This window comes from Pseudopipra pipra, chromosome 1, assembly GCF_036250125.1.
Source record: "Pseudopipra pipra isolate bDixPip1 chromosome 1, bDixPip1.hap1, whole genome shotgun sequence".
In the NCBI taxonomy this organism is placed as follows: Eukaryota; Metazoa; Chordata; class Aves; order Passeriformes; family Pipridae; genus Pseudopipra; species Pseudopipra pipra.
In genome coordinates, this window is record NC_087549.1 from 132,948,442 (window position 1) to 132,971,581 (window position 23,140).

Sequence of the window (23,140 nt, forward strand, 5' to 3'; positions counted from 1 at the left end):
AGCGGCTAGGCACAAAGAAGATTAGGGGTCTGGAACGTCTCTCTTATGAGGAGAGACTGCAGGAGCTGGGCTTGTTTAGTCTGGAGAAGACTGAGAGGGGATCTCATTAATGCATGTAAATATCTCAAAGGTGGGTGCTAGAGGATGGTGTCAGACTCTTTTCGGTGGTGCCTAGTGATAGGATAAGGAGCAACGCTCACAAATTAAAACAGATGAAGTTTCACCTTAACACAAAGAAGTGACAGAGCACTGTCACTGCCAGACTGCCCAGGGAGGTCATGGAGTCTCCCTCTCTGGAGACACTCAAAACCCACTTGGATGTGTTCCTGTGTCACCTGCTCTAGGTCACTCTGCCTTGGCAGAGGGGTTGGACTAGGTGGTCACCAGAGGTCCCTTGCAACCCTAACAATTCTGTGTTTCTGTGATTCTGTGACAGTACCAGGGGTCAGCAACACGTGGGGAGAGGGGTGTGGGCGGCCCCGCAGTGCCCTCAGCCCCAGCCATCATCACTGCTCCAGCCCCAACCCTTCTGGTCTGCGCAACACCCCCAGCACAGGCAGAGCCAGACCTGGGTCCTGCTGACACAGTGCGGGTACCGCGCGGGCACCTGGTCGGTCCCCAGGCAAGCTCACGGCCCTGAGGGCAAAACGCACCTGCCTCCCCTGCCCTGGCCCAGGTGGTTCTTCAGCAGGAACCTGCCACCAGCCTCCTTTCCTTATCCTCTCCTGGCAGAAGGGTGCTGCTGCAAGTGGTGCCAGCTGCAGGGCTGCAGGTGAGGGATCAAACCATCCTATGTCACAGAATGGCTGGGTTGGAAGGAACCCAATGAGCATGAACTGGTTGTTCAGATCTCCTTCCAACCTGACTGAATGTTTCCAACGATGGGGTATCCACCACCTTTCTGGGCAGTCTCTTCCTGCTTTTCACCACCCTTTCTGAGGGGGTGCTGGGTGGTGCTCTGTGGCCCAGAGCACCTTCCTGGGTGTGGGGAGTGGGGATGTCGCTCCCCATGTTTCACTGTGTGACCACTGTACTCTGTGCAGGTGGGAGTCGTGCTCTAATTTCAGTGTTACACAAAATGAGAAACACAGGATTCAGCCACATAAAAGCAAAGCTAGCCCCAAGATCTGAATTCTATGTTGTTTGACAAGGAAATTTCCAGTTGAAGACAAATGGAGCTTTTTCCTGAAAAAGCTTCTGATTTTAACATTTTCTCATTTACCAAATAAATTCTATCTTTCATTAAGAAATGCTGTATATGTGACAATGCATAGCCCTCAACCCTTTGTATTTATTTCATTTAAAACCGACCAACCCACGTGAAGATGTATGTCTTTCATGTTGCAGCAAAAAAACTGACACATGCACAGATGATTGAAAAGAAGCCATATGATCACACTGAAACCCTGAACATAACTGTTTTCATCCTTCGTGTGTGCATGCTGACTTGTTTCTACAGTGCATTAATTGAGGACTTCAGCTGAATGAACCATATAATCAATTCAAACACTTGTTTCAATATATAGTCATGACAACCATGCTGTAGAATTTGAAAAGAGGGCTGAGACACTTTCCTGTTGTAGTTCAGAAGCCGTTCTTCCCCCTTCCCCATTATTAAGTAAGTAATTTTCTTGACATTGAAAACATATATTTTAAATTATTTTTTAATTTGTTAAACAGGAGCACAGAAATTCTATTGCCTAATTTTCCAAATTGCATTTTCAGCTCCAAGACACTGAGGACTGAGTCAGTATTCCACAGAAGTAAACAAAAAGGTGACTACTCAGAAAGGAATTGGCCTTTTCCATGATGAGAACCAGCATGTCAGCTCTTCAGTTTCTTGCTCTAATATTCTCCTTTTCTTTGCTATTGATTCAGAGGTCATCATCCTAGGCTTGTTTTTCGGTAGCCAGTACAGCTACAGTAGTATAAGCTCAAAAATTTTAGTCCAACCAACAAATGTATCAAAGGAAAAAAGCAGAATGTTCTTTCCTGCATTATTTGTGGGTGAAGCACTACCTTATCTGAATCTTGTTACCAGAAAGTTATTTACATTAAAATGGGCATATTTAGTCATGAGACTAACTCATGCACCTCAAAATGACGATGGATCATACACGATCAGAGTAGTCACAATCTTATAAATCTTAATTTATTTGAATTAAAGCCTTAATAAGAAACCTGTAAATATGAATGTTTGTCATTGTTTTCCTGCAGGATTTTTTTACATTATTACTGCAGCATAAAGTCTTGAACAGAAGACTCAGACCTTTAGGAGATGGTACATTAGATCTGTGTTCATTTTTTAACAAGAAGGGGGCTTTTTTCTTACGCAGGTAGTATATGGTTAGCGATCCTTGATTTGTTACCTGTTTCTTGTAAAGCTGTTTGGCCTGTGAGCACTCAAAAGCCACGTTTTCTTGGGAAAGAGCCACAGGTTCTGCCTTCCAGCCTGCAGTATGTAGCGTGTGCCAGTTCTGATTCTGGCCCTTTATTCCTAATCCAGTTGGGTTCCCACGGGTGTCATTCAGTGTTATTTGTCACGTACGTTGTTCATTTCTTCTTCAGTTGTTTCTCCTTTCCTGTGTGCAAACCTACCTGGCTTTAGCCTTTGGCACAGCAGTAAATGAGGGAATTTTTGAGTCGTGGTCATTTATTTATCAGCCTGTTGAACAGACACCACTAACTTGGTTTCTAGTACATTCAAAAATTAAAATCAAGGCAGTGTGATGGACTTAACTTGTTCCTGTGCTTTCCTAGCACCTTTTTGAGGTTGTGCAGTTTGAAAATTCTTGTTTGAAATTGGAACTAAAACAACTACAGCCTTCCTTCCATTGCTGTGTAACTGATCTATTCAAGCAGGAAAAGCATAGATGGCCCTGTTTTGCACAGAGATTAGCTTGAGAGCAATGGGTATATAAATACCTTTTATATACTTAAACTCTCAGCAAAATTGGACCATGTCTCTTTAGTGAGAGGATGAAATTGGATAGTTACAGGTCTCTCAAATTATGTACAAAGATCTGTGGTCAGCATAATTCTCAGATACCCTGTTAAATGGGTATCTTAAACCACCTGTTAGGAAAGGGGATTACTTTCTCTTAGCAGGTGTTTTTCTTTTTTTATCAAAGTCCAGGGTAGCAGTATTATTTCTTTCTTTACAGGATGGAACATAACAAAGGCCTTTCCAATTGGCAAATGGAACAGATATTCTGGTTCTTCCTCTTGGCAATGGGAAAGCAAAGCCCTGGGGATTTCCCCATGGCAAGAGAGTGAAAACAAACACAAAAAGATTTTACTTCCTACCAGGGCAACAAACCCAAATACAATAGTTTTTGGCATACTACCCTCAACAAAGCTAATTTCGTAACTTAGCAGAAAAATACAGTGTTTCCCAGCCAGGAACATTCAGACCATCTAATTTTTTCTTATGGCAGCCTGCAATTAAATCTAAAAATAAAACTTATACCTCTTATCCATTTTTTATAAGGACAAAATGGATCTGTAGAGATCTGATGTAATTGTTTACTTGAAAAAAATTTTTTTTGGTTAAATAAAGATATTATTAAAAAACCTCCACCACCCTAACTATTATTTAAACAAAGAACAAAAATAAATGGTGAATACCTCAACTAAAATATCTTCTTTCAGTCTTTGGATTTAATCAATTTGTGATGTCCCCTTTTCACTAGCTCTCTGGGTATCACAAACTTTTCAGACCCTGTAGGGTCTAAATTTCAGTAGCTAAAAGCAAGGAAAGAAGCACAAACTGAAGTAGATAAAAGAAAACACTTAGATATTCTTTTGAGAAGGAGAGGGGAGGAGAAGAGTGAAGAGAAGTGAAAAAAATGTAACAAAGAAAAAGGAAAGGAAAAAGAATAGAGAAAAAAAAGAAAGACAGAATGAAGAAAAGGGAAGAAAAGCCCTTATAATGCACATTTAATAAGCTGTAGTTGAGAAATACTGGCAAGTCACGGGAAACAAGACAAAGTATCTCCTTCTTCACAAGAGAGATTACAAATTAAGGGCAAGTAGAGGATTGTTCCAAGCTCTGTTCTCCACCTCCCTGCCCCCCTAAAAAAAAAAAAATCCAGTAGAAAAACAGTGAGGATTGTTTCTGATTTTATGATTTATCAGATAAATTTTATTCACCGAAAAAAAGCTGAAGGAAGGAAACCTTTCCTAGCTTTCTCTGACTATGGTTTTCCATAACTATTGTTGATGTTCAGTTGAGGGCTTCCAGGACCTTTGTTCTTGGCTTCATGTGAAGCACAAAATCACGTATGACCTTTCCACTTCTTTCTGAAACAACATTTGCCTTGTGGAGTAAGTAATAGAAGGTCAGAAATTTTCTTCTTGGTTTGTGTCTGCTCATCTTAGAAGGCATCTACTGAGACAGGTGGTTCTAAAAGTGTGATCTTGTGCATGCAATAATTGTTGGACCCAAAGCCAGGGGAAAAATTGATTATTTTTATAATGCAAACAATTGCATCCAGAGCAAAGCTTTCGGTCAGTTGACTTCTTAACCAAGAACAGACATACCTCCTTCCTAGCAAAGCATGGATATTACAAAACTGAAAAACACATTCAAAAGACAATAATACTTGCCTGAATACTATGCTGATGGTAGCATAGGCTGGATTGTGGTTTGCCCACCATTTGACAGCCTAAGACTAGTGTGTTTTACTAACAGGATTTTAGCTCTTTAAATTCAAATTTCCTTCACAAAGCTGCAGACCACAGATTTTTCTTGAGAGCAGAAGTGAAATAAAAATTAATCAAGATCACAGAGTCATAGAATGGATAAGGTTGGAAGGGATCACAGTGGGTAATTGTGGTCCAACCTCCATGCTCAGGCAGGGTTATCCTAGGGCACATTGCACAGAATTGCATCCAGACGGTTCTCAAATATCTCCACCGAGGGAGGCTCCACAACACCTCTGGACAATCTGTTCCAGTGCATAGTCACCCACACAGTAAAGAAACCCTTCCTCATATTCAGGTGCAACTTCCTGTGCATCAGTTTCTGCCTGTTGCCTCTTTTCCTATTGCTCAGCACAACTGAGAAGAGCCTGGTTCCATCCCAGTGCTGAACTCAGCACTCCAAGTGCAGCCTCACAAGGGCTCTGTAGAGGTGCACAATCACTTCCCTCAACCTGCTGGCAATACTTTTCCTAATGCATCCCAGGATCCCATTGGCCTCCATGGCCACAAGGGCACAGTGCTGACGCATGAACAGCATGAACAGCTTGACCACCAGGACCCCCAGGTCCTTGTCTGCAGAGCTGCTTTCCAGCAGGCTGGCCTGTCCTGATGCAGGTGTGGTATACACTGTGTGGTATGTATCATCATGGTAGTGAAAACATAGAAATATCTCACCTAACATGTAAAATATTTGTAATCTTATTACATGTACCTTGTCATTATTAGATTAGGTCTTCAGTTAGTTGATTCTGAACATTTTGTTTCACTGAATGGGATCATGCCAGCTGAGTAAAATATTCTCTGAAAAACAAAAATGAAAACACGATAATTCTACAGCAACTTAGCACTGTGAGAGGAAAATATCTATCTTTACAGAGCAATTAAATGCTAATTCTGTTCCCAGTCCTGTGAAGATTTATGTAGTTAATTCCACAGCTATGAACCGAGACCAATGAGTTGCTACAGAGCCTGAGAGTTAAGCAGTTTTTTCAATATGAAGGCAATAGTCTTTTCTTTAGGATTTAAGTTGTCATTCCCAACATATTTGTTTTCCAGCCATAAAACTGGGAGGAGTATGTTAGTCTGAGAGATTTCCTCTTGAGGTAAGGGAACATAAGAAACACCATACTTGGTCAGACCACTAGCCTGTCTAACCCAGTAATACATGTTCAAGAGCAGCAAAACAAAATGCTGTTCAAGGAGAGTGTGCAAGCCTGGCAACTGTATTTTGTACTCTCCTCCAAATCCATATTTACCCTAGTGATGTCATAGGGTACACACTTGCAAAGCCCTTTGGTGTTGCTTTGGGGGCTGTTGTTTCTGGATTTGTCTAACCTCCTTTTGAACTTGCTGATGTTGTTTGCCTCCACAGCCCTTCGTGGCAGCAAGCTCCAGAATTTGTGTGTCTGAGGAAAGATGCACTTTCTTAATCAGTTGTAAACTGATCTCCTAGTTCCATTGAATCCTCTCTATTCCTGATAATGGGAATTTGGTGAATAACAATTCTGTGTTTATCTTGGACACTTTCCTCAATGTTTTATAAACCTTGATTTTGTTACCTTCCACCTTCTCTCCTCTCATTTGAAGAACTTCTACCTTTTTAGTCTCTTACTGTAAAGCAGCTGCTCCATACCCTGATCATGTGAGAAGCTCTTCTCTGTATTGTAGGGCTAAATGATCAAAAGCTAATCATGGCAAACACAAAGATCTAAGGAGGGTCAGAGGAGCAATAACAGGCAAAGGAACCCCAGCAAGCTAATCAATGAAAATGAAACCAAATTGCCTACTGCGGAGACCATCCAAGGGGAATGACCAGATCATTGTCCCTGGGGCAAAATGCACCAAGGTTATCAAGGGAAGAAACTGTTTCCCCTGAAAGGTAATGTGAACTGAAAAGGTGTTTTTCTAAAGGCATGTGGAACTTGGTATAGTGTGCAAAGAGAAAATAATTGTCTGAAAATTATTATTTAAGAATGTGTAGGACTTACTGTGGGATGTTTAGGGAAAGGACCAAAGGTGGGAAAAGGGAGGGATCGAGGTGGATCAGATTGGATAAGAATATGAAAACAGAGGGAAGAGAGCATTAAAAGGGCCAGTCAATACATGATATTCCCCTTCCAACTCCCAAACTTTCTGTAGGCTCACAGTTTCCCCGTTTCATTCACCCACCCACTCTCACCTCATTCTAGGATCTAAGTGTATCTCATTCCCACTTACCCAATGTACTTCATTTTTCTCTTCCTTGCCATTGGCATTCCCCATCACCTTATTCTTTAGCAGCTTGGTGTCAGAAAGGTGTAAGAAAATTATATGGAAGAGTTTTCAGGGAGGTACTTAGAAATAACTAAGCAAGAGTATTAAAACAGGACTGAATAAAGCTGGGGAGTTGATGAGGAGGAGATTTCATGGCTCAGCTGCTGTGTTGTGATATGGAGTGCTCCAGGCCAGGTTCTGGTAATAGAGAAATGGTAATAAATTTTATTGCTGTTCCCTTGATAAGACTGTCTTGATAGCAGGTTCATGGCAGAATAGAGTCCATCCCAAATACTGGAGAATGTGAACAATTTATTGATAATTGTGTCAAGGAGAAAGCAGACCTGAAGTATTTATGTGACTGCAGGGACAAATCTGTCTCTGAATAGCTAAGTAAAAGTCCCATTGGTTTCACTGGGAAATTTGCCTCTGGAAGAACTAAATGGTGAGGATTAAATATTTGCAGTAGAATAGTGATATCAGAACAAGGACAAAACTGAAGTTCTTAAGAATTAGTAATGCACCATTTAATTCTGATTTCAGTTGGTTCCCTCTTTTGCATAAGTAAGGTTTAAGAGTGGGTTAGCTTCATTGTGTCTTACATAAACATTTGTCTTCATTTAGCATGATGTAGACTTTACCAGGAAGTAAAACAGCAATGTCTGCTGTTATTTGAAAATAACTCAGTTTCTATATGGATCATTATGAAAAGTGGAGCAATATCTATGACTTGTTTCCCAAGCTTCAGAAGCAGTCTCTTCCTCATCCATAATAAAATCATAGAGCTGCATCTCAAAGAATAATTCCTTCAAGTCGCTAAACCTCTTATAACCTTGCTGGTGTTTATACATTTCAGTGGATTTTGAACAGACTTCTTCAGAATGCCTCAAATAGTATTTCAGGATTGGAGAAGAGGTTGCAGCATAATAGGTTCTGCAGGTCAAATTCTGCACACACTTGAGCTCTTTGTATTTGTTCATTCCATTTCCCTACTCCATGTAGAAAACTAACCCTCCCATCCCCTCTGTTTTGAGTATTCACTTCAGTTTTTTCAGACTCTTCCACCTGTCATTCTGTTGTCCTCCATTTTACCCATCTCCCTGATTAACAATTTCTGTTCCCTACGAACTTGATGATGTTCAGTAATCTCACTCAGTATCCTCCATTGACTTATTTTTCCCCTTTAACATTGGGCTCCTTTAATATTTCCTTTCATAAGAAAATCTGAGTGCTTGTAATGTCTCCTTTCTTCTTTTTTCCAGATCTCCTATTGTCCTGTTCCTTCCAATTCCATGTTGATGCCTCTTTGCACATCTTCATAGTCCCAACCTGCCTCTGCCCCAGAATACTCTATTGTCTGTCATTAATTATCTGGGAATAAATAATTTAGGATGTTCATATCCTTGTGAAAGTACTAAGTTGATTGCAAATTAGAAGTCACAAGAAAAAGTCGTCATTATTTTAATTATGGGTAACATCAAACAATTTTTAGACTCCTAAATCATTATGGAGATGCTTGAGGAGCCTTGCAAATGGCTTATGTTTTTCCAATTCCACCTTCTTGTTTATTTTCTTTTTAAGGATTTTCTGTTAGAACATTTAGAACATTTTTGAATTAATGAGATGCACTGTTCAAAAATTATTCTGGTACATGCACAGGTACAGACAAGAGAGAAATGCAATTGCATGTGACTGAAAAAAAAAGGCAGAGAAATAATTACAAATGGTTATGTGGCCAGTTAGAGATAGTTATGTGGCCATTCCTTAAGTCCAGCAATAAGATAATTCTCAGCATTCCAAGTAATGGAGATATTCACATGGAAAATTCTTTTTCAGTAAAGGACATTCAAAAAAACAGTATAAGCATGTGTATAAAGACTGCACTTGACTGCAAACTACAAATTTGACTGTCCAGTTCAAAAAATCCCCACACTTGTCTCACTACTTATTAAATAGTGAGCCCAACGGATAAAATTTAAGGACTAAATACTTCTATCAGTAGCAGTGGTAGTATTCTACCAGTCCCACAGAGACTACACAGCTTTAACTAGGTCAAAGACATAGCATATTTATCCCAGCAATATACTTTCATGGTCTGAAGATGAAATATACATAAAAAGAAACAAAAAAAGACAAACCAACTATCTTCTGCTGCATCATCTTTATTGGAAGTAGCTGTGGTCTTTTTTATGTTTATAGAATTTTGTCCAGTGATTGGTTTTATATATTTTCATTTGAAAATATCTGAAAATTTATTATGCCTACTTAATAAATTAACCTCACTACACCCATTCAAATGTTACATTCAATCTACAGAAAAGGTCAAACGATGCATAAATTGAACCGTGATGGAACTGAATTCAATGAGACTTGTTTTAAGGAGTCCACAGTCTCACCAAAAGGAATAATTTTGCCATCAACAACAGAGCATGCTGATGGGATCAAGAACTCCTGTCACTACCGAAAAAAATCAGTGGCATTGGTCAGCCATTGTCAGATACAGTGACTACAGCAGCTTACATTCTCTAGAGGTGGATTCAGCATGTTTTCAAAAACTGGTCTTTTTGTTTTGTTTTGTTCTTTTAAATTATTCATTTAATGTCATTTAAAGAAAATCAGCTTAAAAGAAAGCAGTTTGAATTTCAAAAATGGTTAACATAACATTTTATGTTATTGAGGGACAGTACTAGAAACCGTGGATGTAGGAGAAAAGATGTGGAGACGTGAGATAATCTCTACAAATGAAACCACAAAGCCCACAGTCACGTAGAGGTCAGTCAGTTTTATACGGTTTTTGATGACAATTTCTAGAACACATTTGTGCCCACTGATTCATGGAAAACTAAGGACATGACCAATAAGTGAACCAATGAAATATTCTTGCTACTGAAATAGGATGAAGTAACTTAAGTCTTGACTTTTAGGAGCACTTGGAACGATGCATTTTAAGCTGGTGTCAGTTACACTGCCTCTTTATGCCATTCCTCTTCCCATCCTCCCTGCTGACATATGTGCATGACTGTCAGGTGAATCAGACTTGTGAATGCATCTGGCTGAATCATTCTTTTTTCTCCATTACTTTTTGACTGGATCCAATGCCTTGGTCTGATGAACTTCACATCCTTAAAGACTTGCAGAACTGAGAACAGAGAAGAGTGGCCAAAGGGAAGGACAGCTTGCAGTAAATGCTACTGTCAACAGGAATTTGCATTAAATCATAGCCAGCACAGCCCTGGCTTTAGCCTCCTGACTGTTGGTATCACTTCTTGGGAATAGTATTCTGGATATGACTACCCCAGGTGAACTTGGCATAAAATTCCTCAAACCCCTTCAATAATTTATGAGTGTATCTCCAGAGTTTGAATTCTGTGTCTCTCACTTAAATATACTGGAGATATGTAACGACTGACAGAAGTACTTTGCAGGCCTTGTAGAGGCATTGCAAAACCACTTCTGCTAGAGTGACAGATTCTGTTTTCTTCTTTCCTTTGGAGGCTCCAGGCTCTTCACCAGTATGGAGAGAATGGTTCTCCTTGACTGAAGCCATTTTTATTGTTCATATCAGCAGCTTTTCTAGAGTCTACTGTGCCTTTTTACCTTTATACCCAGGATGTATATGACACAATGGCAGATACAGCATACATTGAAGCATTTATTGATGCAGAGATTTATAGAAGTAATTAGTGTTATACAAATAAGTGCCTAAAATGTGCACACACATTGATTTAATGTATTATAGTAGATATAGGCGTATTAATACACTGAATTCTGGAATAGGTACATAAACATAAATTAAAAGGTACATATGCATTTAGTTTAATTAGTGTTGAACTAAATCATGTCTGTTACAAAGGGAGAAATTAAATACTGTCAATGGCATTTTCTTCTGTAGCCTTTTATAAACCCTACATGAGCCTCCTCCCTCACTGTTGTATCTGAATGCCTTAAAAGCTTGAAAATAGAATCATAGAATCACTTAGGTTGGAAAAGACCTTTAAGATCATCGAGTCTAACCACAAATCTAACACTGCCAAGCCCACCACTAAACCATGTCCCTAAGTGCCACATGTACATATCTTTTAAATACCTTTAGGGATGGTGACTTAACCACTTTCCTGGGCAGCCTGCAGACTGGGAAGTGAGTTACTCAGAAGTAGTTTACTAAAGACTTACAAAGCAGGGAAGAGGCTTGATAAGAGGTTTCACGTTCTGGCTATATGCATTCAGTGGTAGTTTCTAGAGAAATGGCTAGATGGGACACAGAAAACCCGGCTGCAAACAGTAGGCTCAAAACAATCAGTAGGGAAAAACATGCTTGAATGTTTGGATGTCATGTGTGATTTTCAGAATAGCTTTTGTAGACTGTATGCAAATTTCAGCTGATAGAAGACACTTCTGTGTTTGTTCCTGGACAATGCTAGAGAGAAAAGTCTGAAGTGTGCTTAATGTCCCCAGCTGAACGGTGACCATAAAAGGTCAGTTTGTATAGTATGTGATGATCTTGAAATTGGTTTTCACCTGTAATTTATGTTAGGAATTCAACCCATATTAACTGATTGAAATGAATGAAGTTATGCTAGCTTACACTACCTTCTGTAACAAGTGCATAGAGCTTATGACTTATAAAAGATTTGATTTAGCTCATTTATAGAAATGTAAATGCAAAGGCATTGAGAAACACATTTTTCCTGTTCTGTTAGAAATTTCTTAGATTAACATTGCAGACTAGCTTCCTGTATTTTAGAGTTTTTGCCTCTGTCATGCATTACTGGTTTGATACACAATGCCACTCATTTCACTCTATATTATACAGGCCACCATGTCCCCACTTATTTTCACAGTGCTATATTATGTGCAAATAAGGCCAACTTTTAAGTTGCAATAATCAACTTGTAATAACCAGGGAAATGCAAAATGTAATATCCCCGTATCTATTTAATTTGCCTGTTATTTATTCTCAGTGTAAAAGTCCACAAAGGTACAACGGAATCATTAGCACCATATATTAGGCATACATTGTTTTCCTGTTTGTTTTAATACCAGAGCCATTACCAATTACAATTCTCATTCAGATGATTCCAGCAATAGGTGGCAGCAACAGTCCACATCGTAGTCAGCTCCTTCAGGGAGACTGGCAGAAATATTCCTGATGATCGCTGACAATAATTACTACTGAATAACATATTTTAAAACAGATACTAACAAATTAATTATTCATTTAAAAATTCAGCCAGACCAATGTAACATAGGGAAAGTGAGGTTTAATGAGCTTATTAAAGTTATTATGAAAATTTCTGCAAAAGCAAATGCATTTGGAAGCCATTTTACATGGAAATCTCACCAAATCAATGGCAAGGTTCAAATGTCTATTTTTAATGTTTTTCTTCTAGTCACACAATTGTGCTGGCCCTAGAGTAAACAGCAAAACACATTTACCTGACCTGAGTTATCCCACTGGAATAATTTGTGTGAATAAAGTTTAGCACGTGTCATGGGCTGCAGGATTAGGTCAAAAACATGGAAAATTTCCAGCATCAAAAACAAAAGAACGTGTTCATGGAATAAAAAATGGGAAATGTTTTATGGTTTCAAGTAAACAGAGACACACCTAGTCCTGCATAAGAGGGAGATCTGAGTTTAAAAACTCTTTTTTTAAACTGTGCCCAAGCCTCAGGATATATTTACCTTGTAAAGTTCCCTGAAATTCTGCTCGCCCAATTGTCTAAGTTCAAGACCTGGAGGGAATACACAGTTTCTGTCTGGCTCATGTGCCAAGGTCCCCATTCTGGAGACTGTAACATAGGACGCAGGTGATAAGGGGGAATGGTTTTTGTCCCATTATAATACTGAGATTTAACAAAGGAATACATGAAGCAGAAAGCATTCCTGGGTTCTGTGCTGTAATAATTTTTTTACTTTGTGTGGTCATCTGGAGCAATGATTTATGTTTGTTTTTGCCTACAAAAGAATTAGGATTGAGACAATGAAACCCTTGGATTTTAGAAGCAGTGAGTCAGAAGAAAGAAATGATCAAATACCAAAACACAGATTAAAGTGTAAAAGAAATGTTTCCATCTTCTGTCTTAGAAAAAGTCAAAATTGCATCAAGTATGCCATACTCCTGAAGTCAAAATGAAAAGTGAAAAAGAAACATCTATAGAAAATGTGAAAACAGAGCTCATGAGAGAATATTTCGTGGCCTTGAGCATATTTACATACATACATAGGAAATATTCATATTTGATCTACAGTCTGGAAGTCATGCTGGTTTGATTGGTTTGTGTGTTAGCTTCCCAACCACATCTAATCTTTCTTATCCTCTTCCTAAAACATGGGAGGAGCAGTATACATTTACAAAGCAGAACTACAATAGGAAGAAAAACTGCTATCATAAATGAAGGTGGTGTATACCAGATAAATTGGTTAACATCGACCCACTTATTCCAAGCAAACACCAGTGCGTGAACGGTGCATAGGAGCAAAGCTACATATCCCATCTTGCTCTGAAAAAGAGAAAGAAAACAGTAAGCTATTTATTTTTTCCCAACTTGGCAAAAAGAGTACTCTGCTAAGCAAGTATGGAAATCAGGAAGGGCTACAACCAACAACATGCAAGTTAAAGAAAAGAGACCATCAGCTTTGAACTAAAATGTAAGAACTATAATTCAAGAATCCAACTGTACCCCTCTATGCCACTGTAAAAGAAAACAGATGAGGCCCATTTTTCAAGTATTGCTATGATATTTAGCTAATATACAGAGGACATTACAGGCTATTCCTGAAAAAGGGTCAATTCTCAGTATTTCAATTTATAGATGTCATGTGTATCCTAAATTACTTTATTTTGGTGATAAATTATTCTGAGTTCAAAAGCAGATATATAAAGGGCTTAATTGATTTAAGCTAAATTAAAATCACAAACTACTAAGTCTAGTACTATGACACAAGCAATTGCACAGCTACAGGAAACTCAAGTCTTTCATTTCACATACAGTGATAAATTTGGCTTCGGTTGGCTACCAAATTCAGGAGTAAAGGAAATTTTAAGCTAGAGTTTTAGTAATTTTGAGTTTCTTGTCACTTAACAATCTTATATTCATCAGTGAAGTCAAAAACTACTCAATGTACAGAATCTGATTTTCGAATATAAAAGTTATTTGTTTATAAAACAAGTCTAACACAGTAGGGTTACTCTTCTGGGTTTCTTCACCATAGTCTTTCAATACTGAAAGGAGTCACGCATTTGAAAACTCCCTCCTCACCTGTCCATATTTTCCGTACACTAGAAAACTTCTCTTACAAATGATGGACTTCAAAGAGTGTGCAGAATATCAAATCTACTAATTGCAGACACTTCAGATCTACTTTTAAAATTTAAATCAAATTTTCAAATGCCAGGTACTTAGTAGGTTATTGAATTTTCAGGCTTTGGTGTTCAGGGGCCTAATTGAACACTTGCTTAACTCTAGCGTGATCATACTGATGTCAGCAGAAACACCCCTGATAATTACTGCATATGCAGTAATTAAGAGCAAACCTTGGATGAAGGAAACAAGCACAGCAGTAGCAAACTCAAGACTAGCTGGATTTGATTATGCATCTGTTCTAGGATGTCTCCTTTTCAGAATACACCCTGCTGTATGGGAACAACATTTACTGGTTTAATACTACCTAATCCCAATTCAGCAGGACACAGGGCATTCCTGAAAGATAAGATGCCTAGAATATTGTGGAAATACCTTCAGCACCAGAGCTAAGGAAGGGTCCTGGAGAGAAAATGCTGCTGGTCAGAAAGTCAAGAGGAGAGAAAAAAGTGGTTTGAGTTCTTTTTCATCCCATTTTATACCCTCAACACCACAGCCTGTTCTCCTGACAAAACAGCAAATGGAAAGAACATTTCTTACAAAGCTGTTAACAAAGAGTACAGAACAAACTTTTAGATTCGTTTCACTAACTCCTCTGTGTTTGATATTTCTAACTCCTAATGGTCTTAGCTGATAACACACAGTTCTACAAATGGGGCTAAAGATGTTGGGTAATGACATGATGCGCACCTGAATGTAGTGGAACTCTCTCCAAGTCAAAGAGTGACTGACAGATGGAATTGATGTTATTGCCAACAAGGCCAGCAAAGCAAGTCCCAGAATTCCTAGAGACACATAAATCTCCATTCTCCAAACATCGTGTTCAATCCAAGCATTTTCTTTTTTTTGTTTGACCTGCCAAAGGAACACCATATTTAAAATTACAGACTGGCACACTTGGCCATTTGTGTGAAATACAATTTCACTATTTTCACCACAATACTCAGGAAATAAGCCAAGAAACACAGTATTATCGTTTGTTTGAATGTCTCTGAAGGTAACTGCTATATACTTCTGGTGACAAAGTTTCTAACAGTAACTGCAAAGCAAAGGTGAGCTTTAAGGGAGAAGAACTTAGACTTCATCAGAATCATGGCCCAGGAGGGACTGGTTCTGAGGCCTGTTAAGCTGCCTTCACAGAAGCATAAATCTTGTCATCGACAAAAAAAAAAATCCATCCATGGCTAAATACCATATCAGGGAGATTATAACAACAGGAAACATATTAACAGCACTATTTCAGGGAGCTAATTCAGCAGGCATTCTTAATGGTGGTATCCTGTCAGGGTAATTGCTTAGCTGTATTTTTTTAAAAAATACAACTTTGAACATTTGTGATTTCAATAAACCGATGTCAAAGCTTCTCCTCTTTATGACTACTTGCACCAGCCCTTTGATGCTGCTAGTGATCACCATGGCATAATATGCTCCAAATATGGTAATTTCTGCATCTTGGAAACTGGAATCTCATGGAAGTATCTGGTAATCCCTTCAAGTCAGATTACCAGTAAGGCTGATTTCAGAGTTTTCAACAGTTAGTTTGACTGTTTACAGAAATCTTAAAAAGCTGCTAACATCATATTGTGCTTTTAATGAAACTCTAGATCAGACTTTGGGGGTAATAAAAACGTGCATTTCTAGTCTATACCTTATATTGGAATATTCTTTATACTGCAATACTTATGGCACTCAAAGTGATAAGTGAGGATTAGGAACTCTCTAGTCACAGAGAACATTAGAGAGTTTTTCAAGCCAGTTATTGCCCATGACTCGGAAGCATCACTGAAATTCTATTTTTTAACAAGGTAGTGTGCATCAGTTCAATTGTGAAGCAATTTAGTTTGTGGCAAATACAGATTATTGAGATTTAGCTCAGCCCTCCTTCACTGCTGGCTTATTTACTTTGCAAAAAAGATGTATAGAAATGGTGTGTTCAGTGGTCAGTTTTTGTTGGTAGATTCCACTGGTCCAGAGAAGATTAATCCACACTAAACTAATAGTGTGCCAAAGACTTAAATGTTCCTGTGAGGCAGTTATAATTTTGTGTACTTTACAGAGACAGAAAAAAAACCCAAATAAAGAAAATTACTTAATACACACTGGCATAGCTGTGATGACTCTTGACTCTCTATTACATGCTTTAATAACTAGGTCCTGCTCTGTCCCTTAACAGTGCTCTCTGGGGATCTACTTCAAAATCAAATAAGGCAATGAAAATGGCTTTTCCCCATCTGGATTTGCTTGAATGACCCAAACAAGGATTTTCAGAATACAGAAGGGTTGGTGTTTGCGTGCCCATCGTACCTGCTGGAATGCCCAGTTCAGCAGCTTGTATCTGTATGATCTTCTCATTGGATAGCACAGGCTATAGCAGGCATGCATTGAAGCGAAGAAGAAACTGAGAAGTCCAAATTGTTTCCTTGATAACATCCATCTATCCAGCCACTGGGGAAATCTTTTATACTTGGTGCCAAAGTACAGTTGGAAACCAGCAGCTAATATTCCTGGTAAATATACTAGTGCTAAAAGGGTAATTGAAACCACTGGTAAAACTTTGTTTATGACAAGGATTGGAATTTTATAGAAAACATTTTCCTTTCTGGTTATAAAAGGATATATGACATCTCTCATAGAAGTATAAATAAATATTAATAATGAGACCACAGATGCTATCTTCATTGGCAAGTGCCACTTAGGGAACAGATCCTGCTTGCAGTGCTGTTCTGAAGAGTGTTCAAACTCACCAAAATGGTGTGCTTGATGTAAATCAAAAAGTGCAGCTGCTTCTGGTGGATTGGTGACTTGCATATCCACATTCTGGAAATGACAGAAAGCAAATACAAAATGAGTTCAAGAGAAGATTAAAAAATTCAGTAATGACAGTATTTGCCATCATGGCTTTTACACTGTACTGCACTGAAACCATATACAAAATATATGCACTATTTCAAACAGCATGGTCAGTACTTGAGCAAGGCACTTTTAGCATAGATTTCCCATTCTTCATTATCTGTGGTGATTCCAAAATAGATTTAATTCCAGGAAGTTAACTACACTGCAAGAGAAGAAGGATTACATTATGATTACATTACATGAAGCATTATTTCAGCTTCTTATGATATGAGTTAGGGATTTCAAATGTCAAATGTCAGCTACAGAATTAATGACGTAGCACAAATAATATGCACAGTAACAGCGTTCAGAGTCTAAAGATAATAAAATATTTCATTCTGTCATAGCTAATTTAATGACATTTAAATGGGGGAAAAGGATGCAATTGGAAATGTTTTGGATCCAGCACGTTAGACCAGTTGCACATCTATCAACTCCAGCATCACGTCCTGTGGTCTTCTTCCTCTCCTTCACAAATGTAATAGTTTTCTCTTTGGTGAAACTTCATGAAGCAGAGGCACTTCAGTTTAAAAAGCTGAATTTTCTGCTGCCAAGTAAGTATGGCTCACAGATCTTGGCACAATTATCACTGACTTTAGAAGAAGCAAAGCTAGTATAAAAAATTTAGTGTAATATTATAAACTGGTTTAAACTGAGATAATATATTTTAAAAATATCCCTTAGTTTTAGATACATGATCAGTACACACACAAAAAGAAAATCCATGTACCAACAGCAGGACACTGCACTTAATGCAACAGAGAGCTAACCATGGGGAGAGAACTCATATGTTAGGTAATAAACATGTAGGTCCTGTGAAACATAAAGTAAAACTGAACTAATGGTGCAATGGTTCAGTTTTAGAATGCCTGATGTGTCCAGATATCCAGAAAGCAAAATGGCATTGTCTGTTTTAAGGAAATATTATCTGTGGGTACTACTTGTACATAAGGCAAGTAGGTGAAAGCCTCATGTTCATCTTCAATGACACAGAAAGGTTTTGTTTCAACATGAAAATAAAATATGTGCACTGCTATCTTGCTGTAAAATCCTCATTAGAGACGATAGCCTCCCCCAACTCTGACTGTTTTACCTACAGTGCCTCATTGTAAAATTAAAAGGTATATAGTCTTTATGAGAATTTTTTAGCTGAATAGCCACTATGTGTTTATCTAATGATAAGAGCATATATTTGTAACAATGAATGAGTAGCCTACGTAACTTTTATTCTCTAGTCTGTGAAGAAGAGTGTAGACTATGCATTGCAGAACTGGAAGTTGGTATAAATTATACAAAATGAGATTCACATCTGAACCAAAGTTTTATCCAGAGACATACCTATTTCTTGAAGAGATAGTTTGCAAAGCCTAATTCATTATTTCACAGCCTGTGAGGTAGTTCATGTTAGAACGGAAAGTTGTAGCTTGAACTAGTTCTGTGCATCTGCAGTTGCAGAGGCAAAGGATGCTGAAATGGATTTTTTTTTCTGGACTTTTTTATGTGGGGTGGAAAACTTGCTGAATGCCATGTGGCAATCATGAAGGTTCCTCCAAAGATAGATTTTATATTCCTGTATAAAAATCCAAAATTATTTCTACAGAATTTTGCTCATCGGGTAAAATGCAATTAGCAGCAAACCTCATGTAGTTTTTAGCTGTCCCAAACTTTGTGTATTTTTTATCATGGACTGTGATTAAATTGAATGGGATATTCTTTATCTTTTTATCTCTTCATGTCAATATTGTGACAAGCCTTTAAAACTACTGATGATATGCCAGTGTGATGGGAGCACTGTCTCTGGACAAAATCAAATCAAAGACTGCAATATTCTATGTGACATATGAGCTGCTTTTTTACAGAAACATTACCAAGTAGTTAAGATTTCCTATATTTCTTCTTGGCATGATGTTCTGACTTGCATTCTGATCAACAGCACAATTACCATCTTCCCTCTTCGCCATTGTGGAAATTCCCTGCAAAACAAACATAGGATTTAAAACAGGTTTTGAAATGCCTTACTGGAATTTTAAGGCCTCTTTTCCCTCAAAATGTTTTCTTCCCTCTCCTCCACACATTTGCTGGAGAAGGCACAATAAACTAGGGATAGGAAAGTCTGTCCTCTGAGAAGAGGACGGAAAAGCTCAGCTTGTCTTCTGGGTTAAGCAGAGACTAAGAGAGAGCATGAATCAACAGAACACAATCACTGATGAAAAATAATACTTAAGCCTAATGTCCATGTCACCAATGGAATGAATTAATCAATTCAGGCTGCGAGTTTTTAAATTTCAATAAATAATTTTGAAATGGCTTACAGAAATAACAGGTAAAACATTATGAAGATGGATTTTGGGAAGTTCGTGAGACTTGCTGATGCAAGAAACCCATGCAAATGTGTTGTTTCTAATATTTTTTACGTTTAGGATTGGTCTACCTGACAGTCACTGTACAGCTTTAGAGGCATATTCTCCCTTCAGGATTGTCAAGAAACTCAGCTGGAGCTTCACTCATGCTGTTCCAAGGTATCCTCACCACCCACAGGTACCAGCAGAAATGGTTTTAAGCTATTAAGGACTACAAGGAATCAGATGCCAGGAAAAAAGAAAGGAAGAGAATGGATAAACTGAAAGAGATGTTTCTGAAAATCCTAGAATAGCAGGAAAGGCAGTATCTCGAAGAGTGTGAAATAACTACAAGGACTGCAAGAGCCCTGCAACAAGGACTTCCCAGGCGTGCACCACACTGTTGCACACTGCAGGAGGAGAGGCACTGGCACCACACCACTGGAAGCTCAGGGTGCCACACCAGAGAGTGATCTTCTGTTCCTACCTTTAAGACAATGACTAGGTAGCTCTTCCATGTACTTTCCTACTGAACAGCTGAATTACTAAACTGTTTTTCTAACTACTGATTCTTTTGTATCCATAAACCTTTTGGGAAATTATATGGACAAATCAGACTTCAACAATTATCCTTTTTACTGTGTCTGGTTCCTTCAGTAGATGAGTCTTACAGTCTTCTACTGTCTGCTATGAGGGTTTGTTCTCTGCCAGGTCACCAGGTACCTGAAGCTGAAGTATTCCTTCCCAAAGTATTCTTTTCCTAAGTATTTCCCTTTGGATTTTTCCCTCATGCTAGCAAGCTCTCGCTTTGGGCATAACCTTTCAGACAAGTGTTGCAGAGTAGGGTCAACAAGAGCTTCTGTCTGAAGGTCAGGCTGTTAACCCTTTCCTACACCAGCTAATGGAGGGTTTGTATATCCTGCACACAAGAAAGCATGGACTGATGAAGGCACATTTCTGGTTTTTCCTCCTATTCTGAGGGCTAGTCCCAGTGATTTTATCACAAGTTTCGGTGTATCAGATATCTTCATAAAACCTCAGCTTCCGCAGCCCCATGATTAATTAAGAATTTCTACTTCTATATATTTCAAAACACAGAATTTGTAGCTGTTACAATGACAAAGAATAATTTGCAAACAGAACTCAGTAGATGTACTTACCTGGAAAAAAAACCAATACAGTAAACTCCAGATATCTTTTTAAAGAACTCATAATATGAAGGGCAGTCACCCTGTTTTTGAGCCGTACCTTCTAGCTACCACACTCTCTTAGGGGTCCAAAAGCATAATTTAGATTGAGAAGCTCTGTATGGGAGAGCCTCATTCACCCAATTCTCAGGCTGCTATTACTCTTCATTTAGAAAATTAAGAGTCCAGTAATAGCTTCTAGCTAAAGGTTTGTATTGATGAGGATAAAGTAAATGACAACACGATGTGAAAAAAAATAATCCGTGAGCTAGGCGGCCAGCTGCTGATCCTAAAAGCTGATTTATTGGTTCTTTTGGGATACAGTGTTCAATACAATGTTAAATACAGCGTTAATAGTTTATGCAGTGGAAGACGGAAAGAAAAAGAAAGTGTGTGTGAACGAATGCCTGTGGTCACCATGGAAATATGGGTTACAGCCATGCAAATGCATGCAAGGAAACACAGGTACCAAACCATGGCAGTCCACTTGGCTTCTGATACCAGTTAACACAAAATTATTTCCCAATAACAAAGCACACTAATAGTTTTGGAAAACCCTAAAAAAGTACTTATAATTCAGTGGAATTATAATTCAGTGGAATTCAGTGAAATAAATTGCCAGAAAGAAGTAATCTAGAGCATGCGTCTTTTTGGAATACATCTGAAAAAAAAAATTAGGAGCGCTGTGAGAGACAAGAGGCTGATCAGTTATCAGCCTCATCTAAGTCACAACTGTTATGAAAGAAAGCAGTTTTATTTATGTCCACTCTCAGTGCAGACCCCTTCTGCTCAGGGAGACAGTTGTCAGCGAGGATAGAGGACGTCCTGCTGCAGAAAACCAAGTTTCCAACGCTGTGAGCACACTATTGCATTTTGTACCAATAAAACAGCCTCATTGTAACCCAGAACCAACAGCGATCCCCACTGTGCAGACATCACCACGAGAAAACATCATTCCGAGTCAAGGACAAGTTTTCCTGAGTAAGGGGTTTGAGGGCTGGCTCCACGAAAAAAAGAAAAAATGGGTAAAATAAACAGGCTGTGATAATAAGGATGAGGTGATGGAAGAAGCACGGGACAGTGACTGCATCTTGGCACTATCGGGAAATGACAGCCTGAAAGTGCTGGGCATGACATGACTCTGGCTTCCCAAGTGCGCGCTGCATCGTGCAGGACGGTGTGAGCACTCGGCACGCGAGGCAATAACTTTCCCCGCTCTTCAGAAATTCTGCTGAGCTCGGTGGAAAGCCGAGTAAAAGCCCGGAGGAAGGTGGGAGCCGCAGAGCGTCGCTCGGCGTTTCTCCTGGGCCAGGGTGCGCCGGGGGCACTGCCCCTCGGGGAGCCCGAGCCCGCCGCGGATGCCCGTCCCGTCCCGTCCCGTCCCGTCCCGTCCCGGCCGCGGGGCGGGCGGGGCCCGAGCCGGAACCCGCCGCGGCGGCAGCGCGGCCACGCGGGCGCACTCGGCCGCCTCCCCGGCGGCTCCGGGCACGGCCGCCCCCTCCCCGCCGCCCCGGGCTCACCCACCTCGGCCCCCGGCAGCCCGGCCTCTCCTCCCCGCCAGAGCTCCCGCCGTAGGGGGCGGCGGCAGCGGCGGCCCCAGCTCGGCTCCGTCCGTCGGGTCAGCGGTGCGGGCGGCGGGGCGGCTCGGGCGGCAAGGCGAGCCCTGCTCGGCAGCGGAGCGCCCGCCGCACTCTGAGGAGGGGAGCGGCGGGGGGGTGCGGCCGCAGCCTCCACCTCCCCTCTCGGCCCCGCCCTCGGCGCCCATCCCGCTGCCCTCCGCGCCGGCGGGGTTCCGCCGCTGTCCCGTCCCCCGTCCCGAGCTGCCCACCGGGGGACGGAGGAGCGGTGCGGCCTCGGGGTCTCCCCTCGGGCCCCGGCCACCCCAAGGAGCGCCCGCCCGTGGGTCCGCTGGGCCCTGGGCCGGACAAAGGGCGCATTCACCTGCGCCCTCCCCGCCCCGCCGCAGGGAGGAGGAGGAAAAGGCGCCGGGGTGCGGTGCCTCCGCGGGCGCCCTTCGTCTCCCCCAGCCCGACCTCTGCCGGCAGCCCCGCTGTCCCTGCCCTGGCACGCGTGGGTGCACCGGACACGCCGGGGGACCGAGGGCTGCCAGTCCTGCCAGCGGCCCGCAGCCCTTCGGATCCCGGGAAACCTCTCCCTTCAGTGCGTTCTCCCTTCCCTGCCGGTTCTTCCAAGCGTGTCACTCTCCGAGCCTGACAAAATGCTCTATTGATTCCTCCTTCTCATACGAGCAGTCCTCACTTTAATTTGTTTTTCCCCAAATACCATGATCTTTTACTTTTTTTTTTTTCCTTCTCTGTGCTGGCGATTCTGAAAAGGCAGCTGTCTCCTGAAAGTTTAGTCATTCAATAGCATGAACTATCATTATCTTGTGAAATCTCTC

The 23,140-nt window shown here is 40.3% G+C and overlaps 1 protein-coding gene across 1 annotated transcript; it reads right to left on the bottom strand.

Annotated features, from left to right (window-relative positions):
• Positions 1 to 9,103: 9,103 nt before the first annotated feature.
• STEAP1 (STEAP family member 1) lies at positions 9,104 to 22,440 on the bottom strand. The gene is made up of 5 exons (XM_064678143.1): positions 22,264 to 22,440; positions 19,082 to 19,186; positions 16,626 to 17,138; positions 15,012 to 15,176; positions 9,104 to 13,460 (listed from the first exon to the last, which is right to left on the bottom strand). Exons 2-5 carry the CDS (start codon positions 19,172 to 19,174, stop codon positions 13,203 to 13,205), a joined length of 1,029 nt encoding a protein of 342 aa, XP_064534213.1. The 5' UTR covers positions 19,175 to 19,186; positions 22,264 to 22,440; the 3' UTR covers positions 9,104 to 13,202.
• Between the last annotated feature and the right edge of the window lie 700 nt (positions 22,441 to 23,140).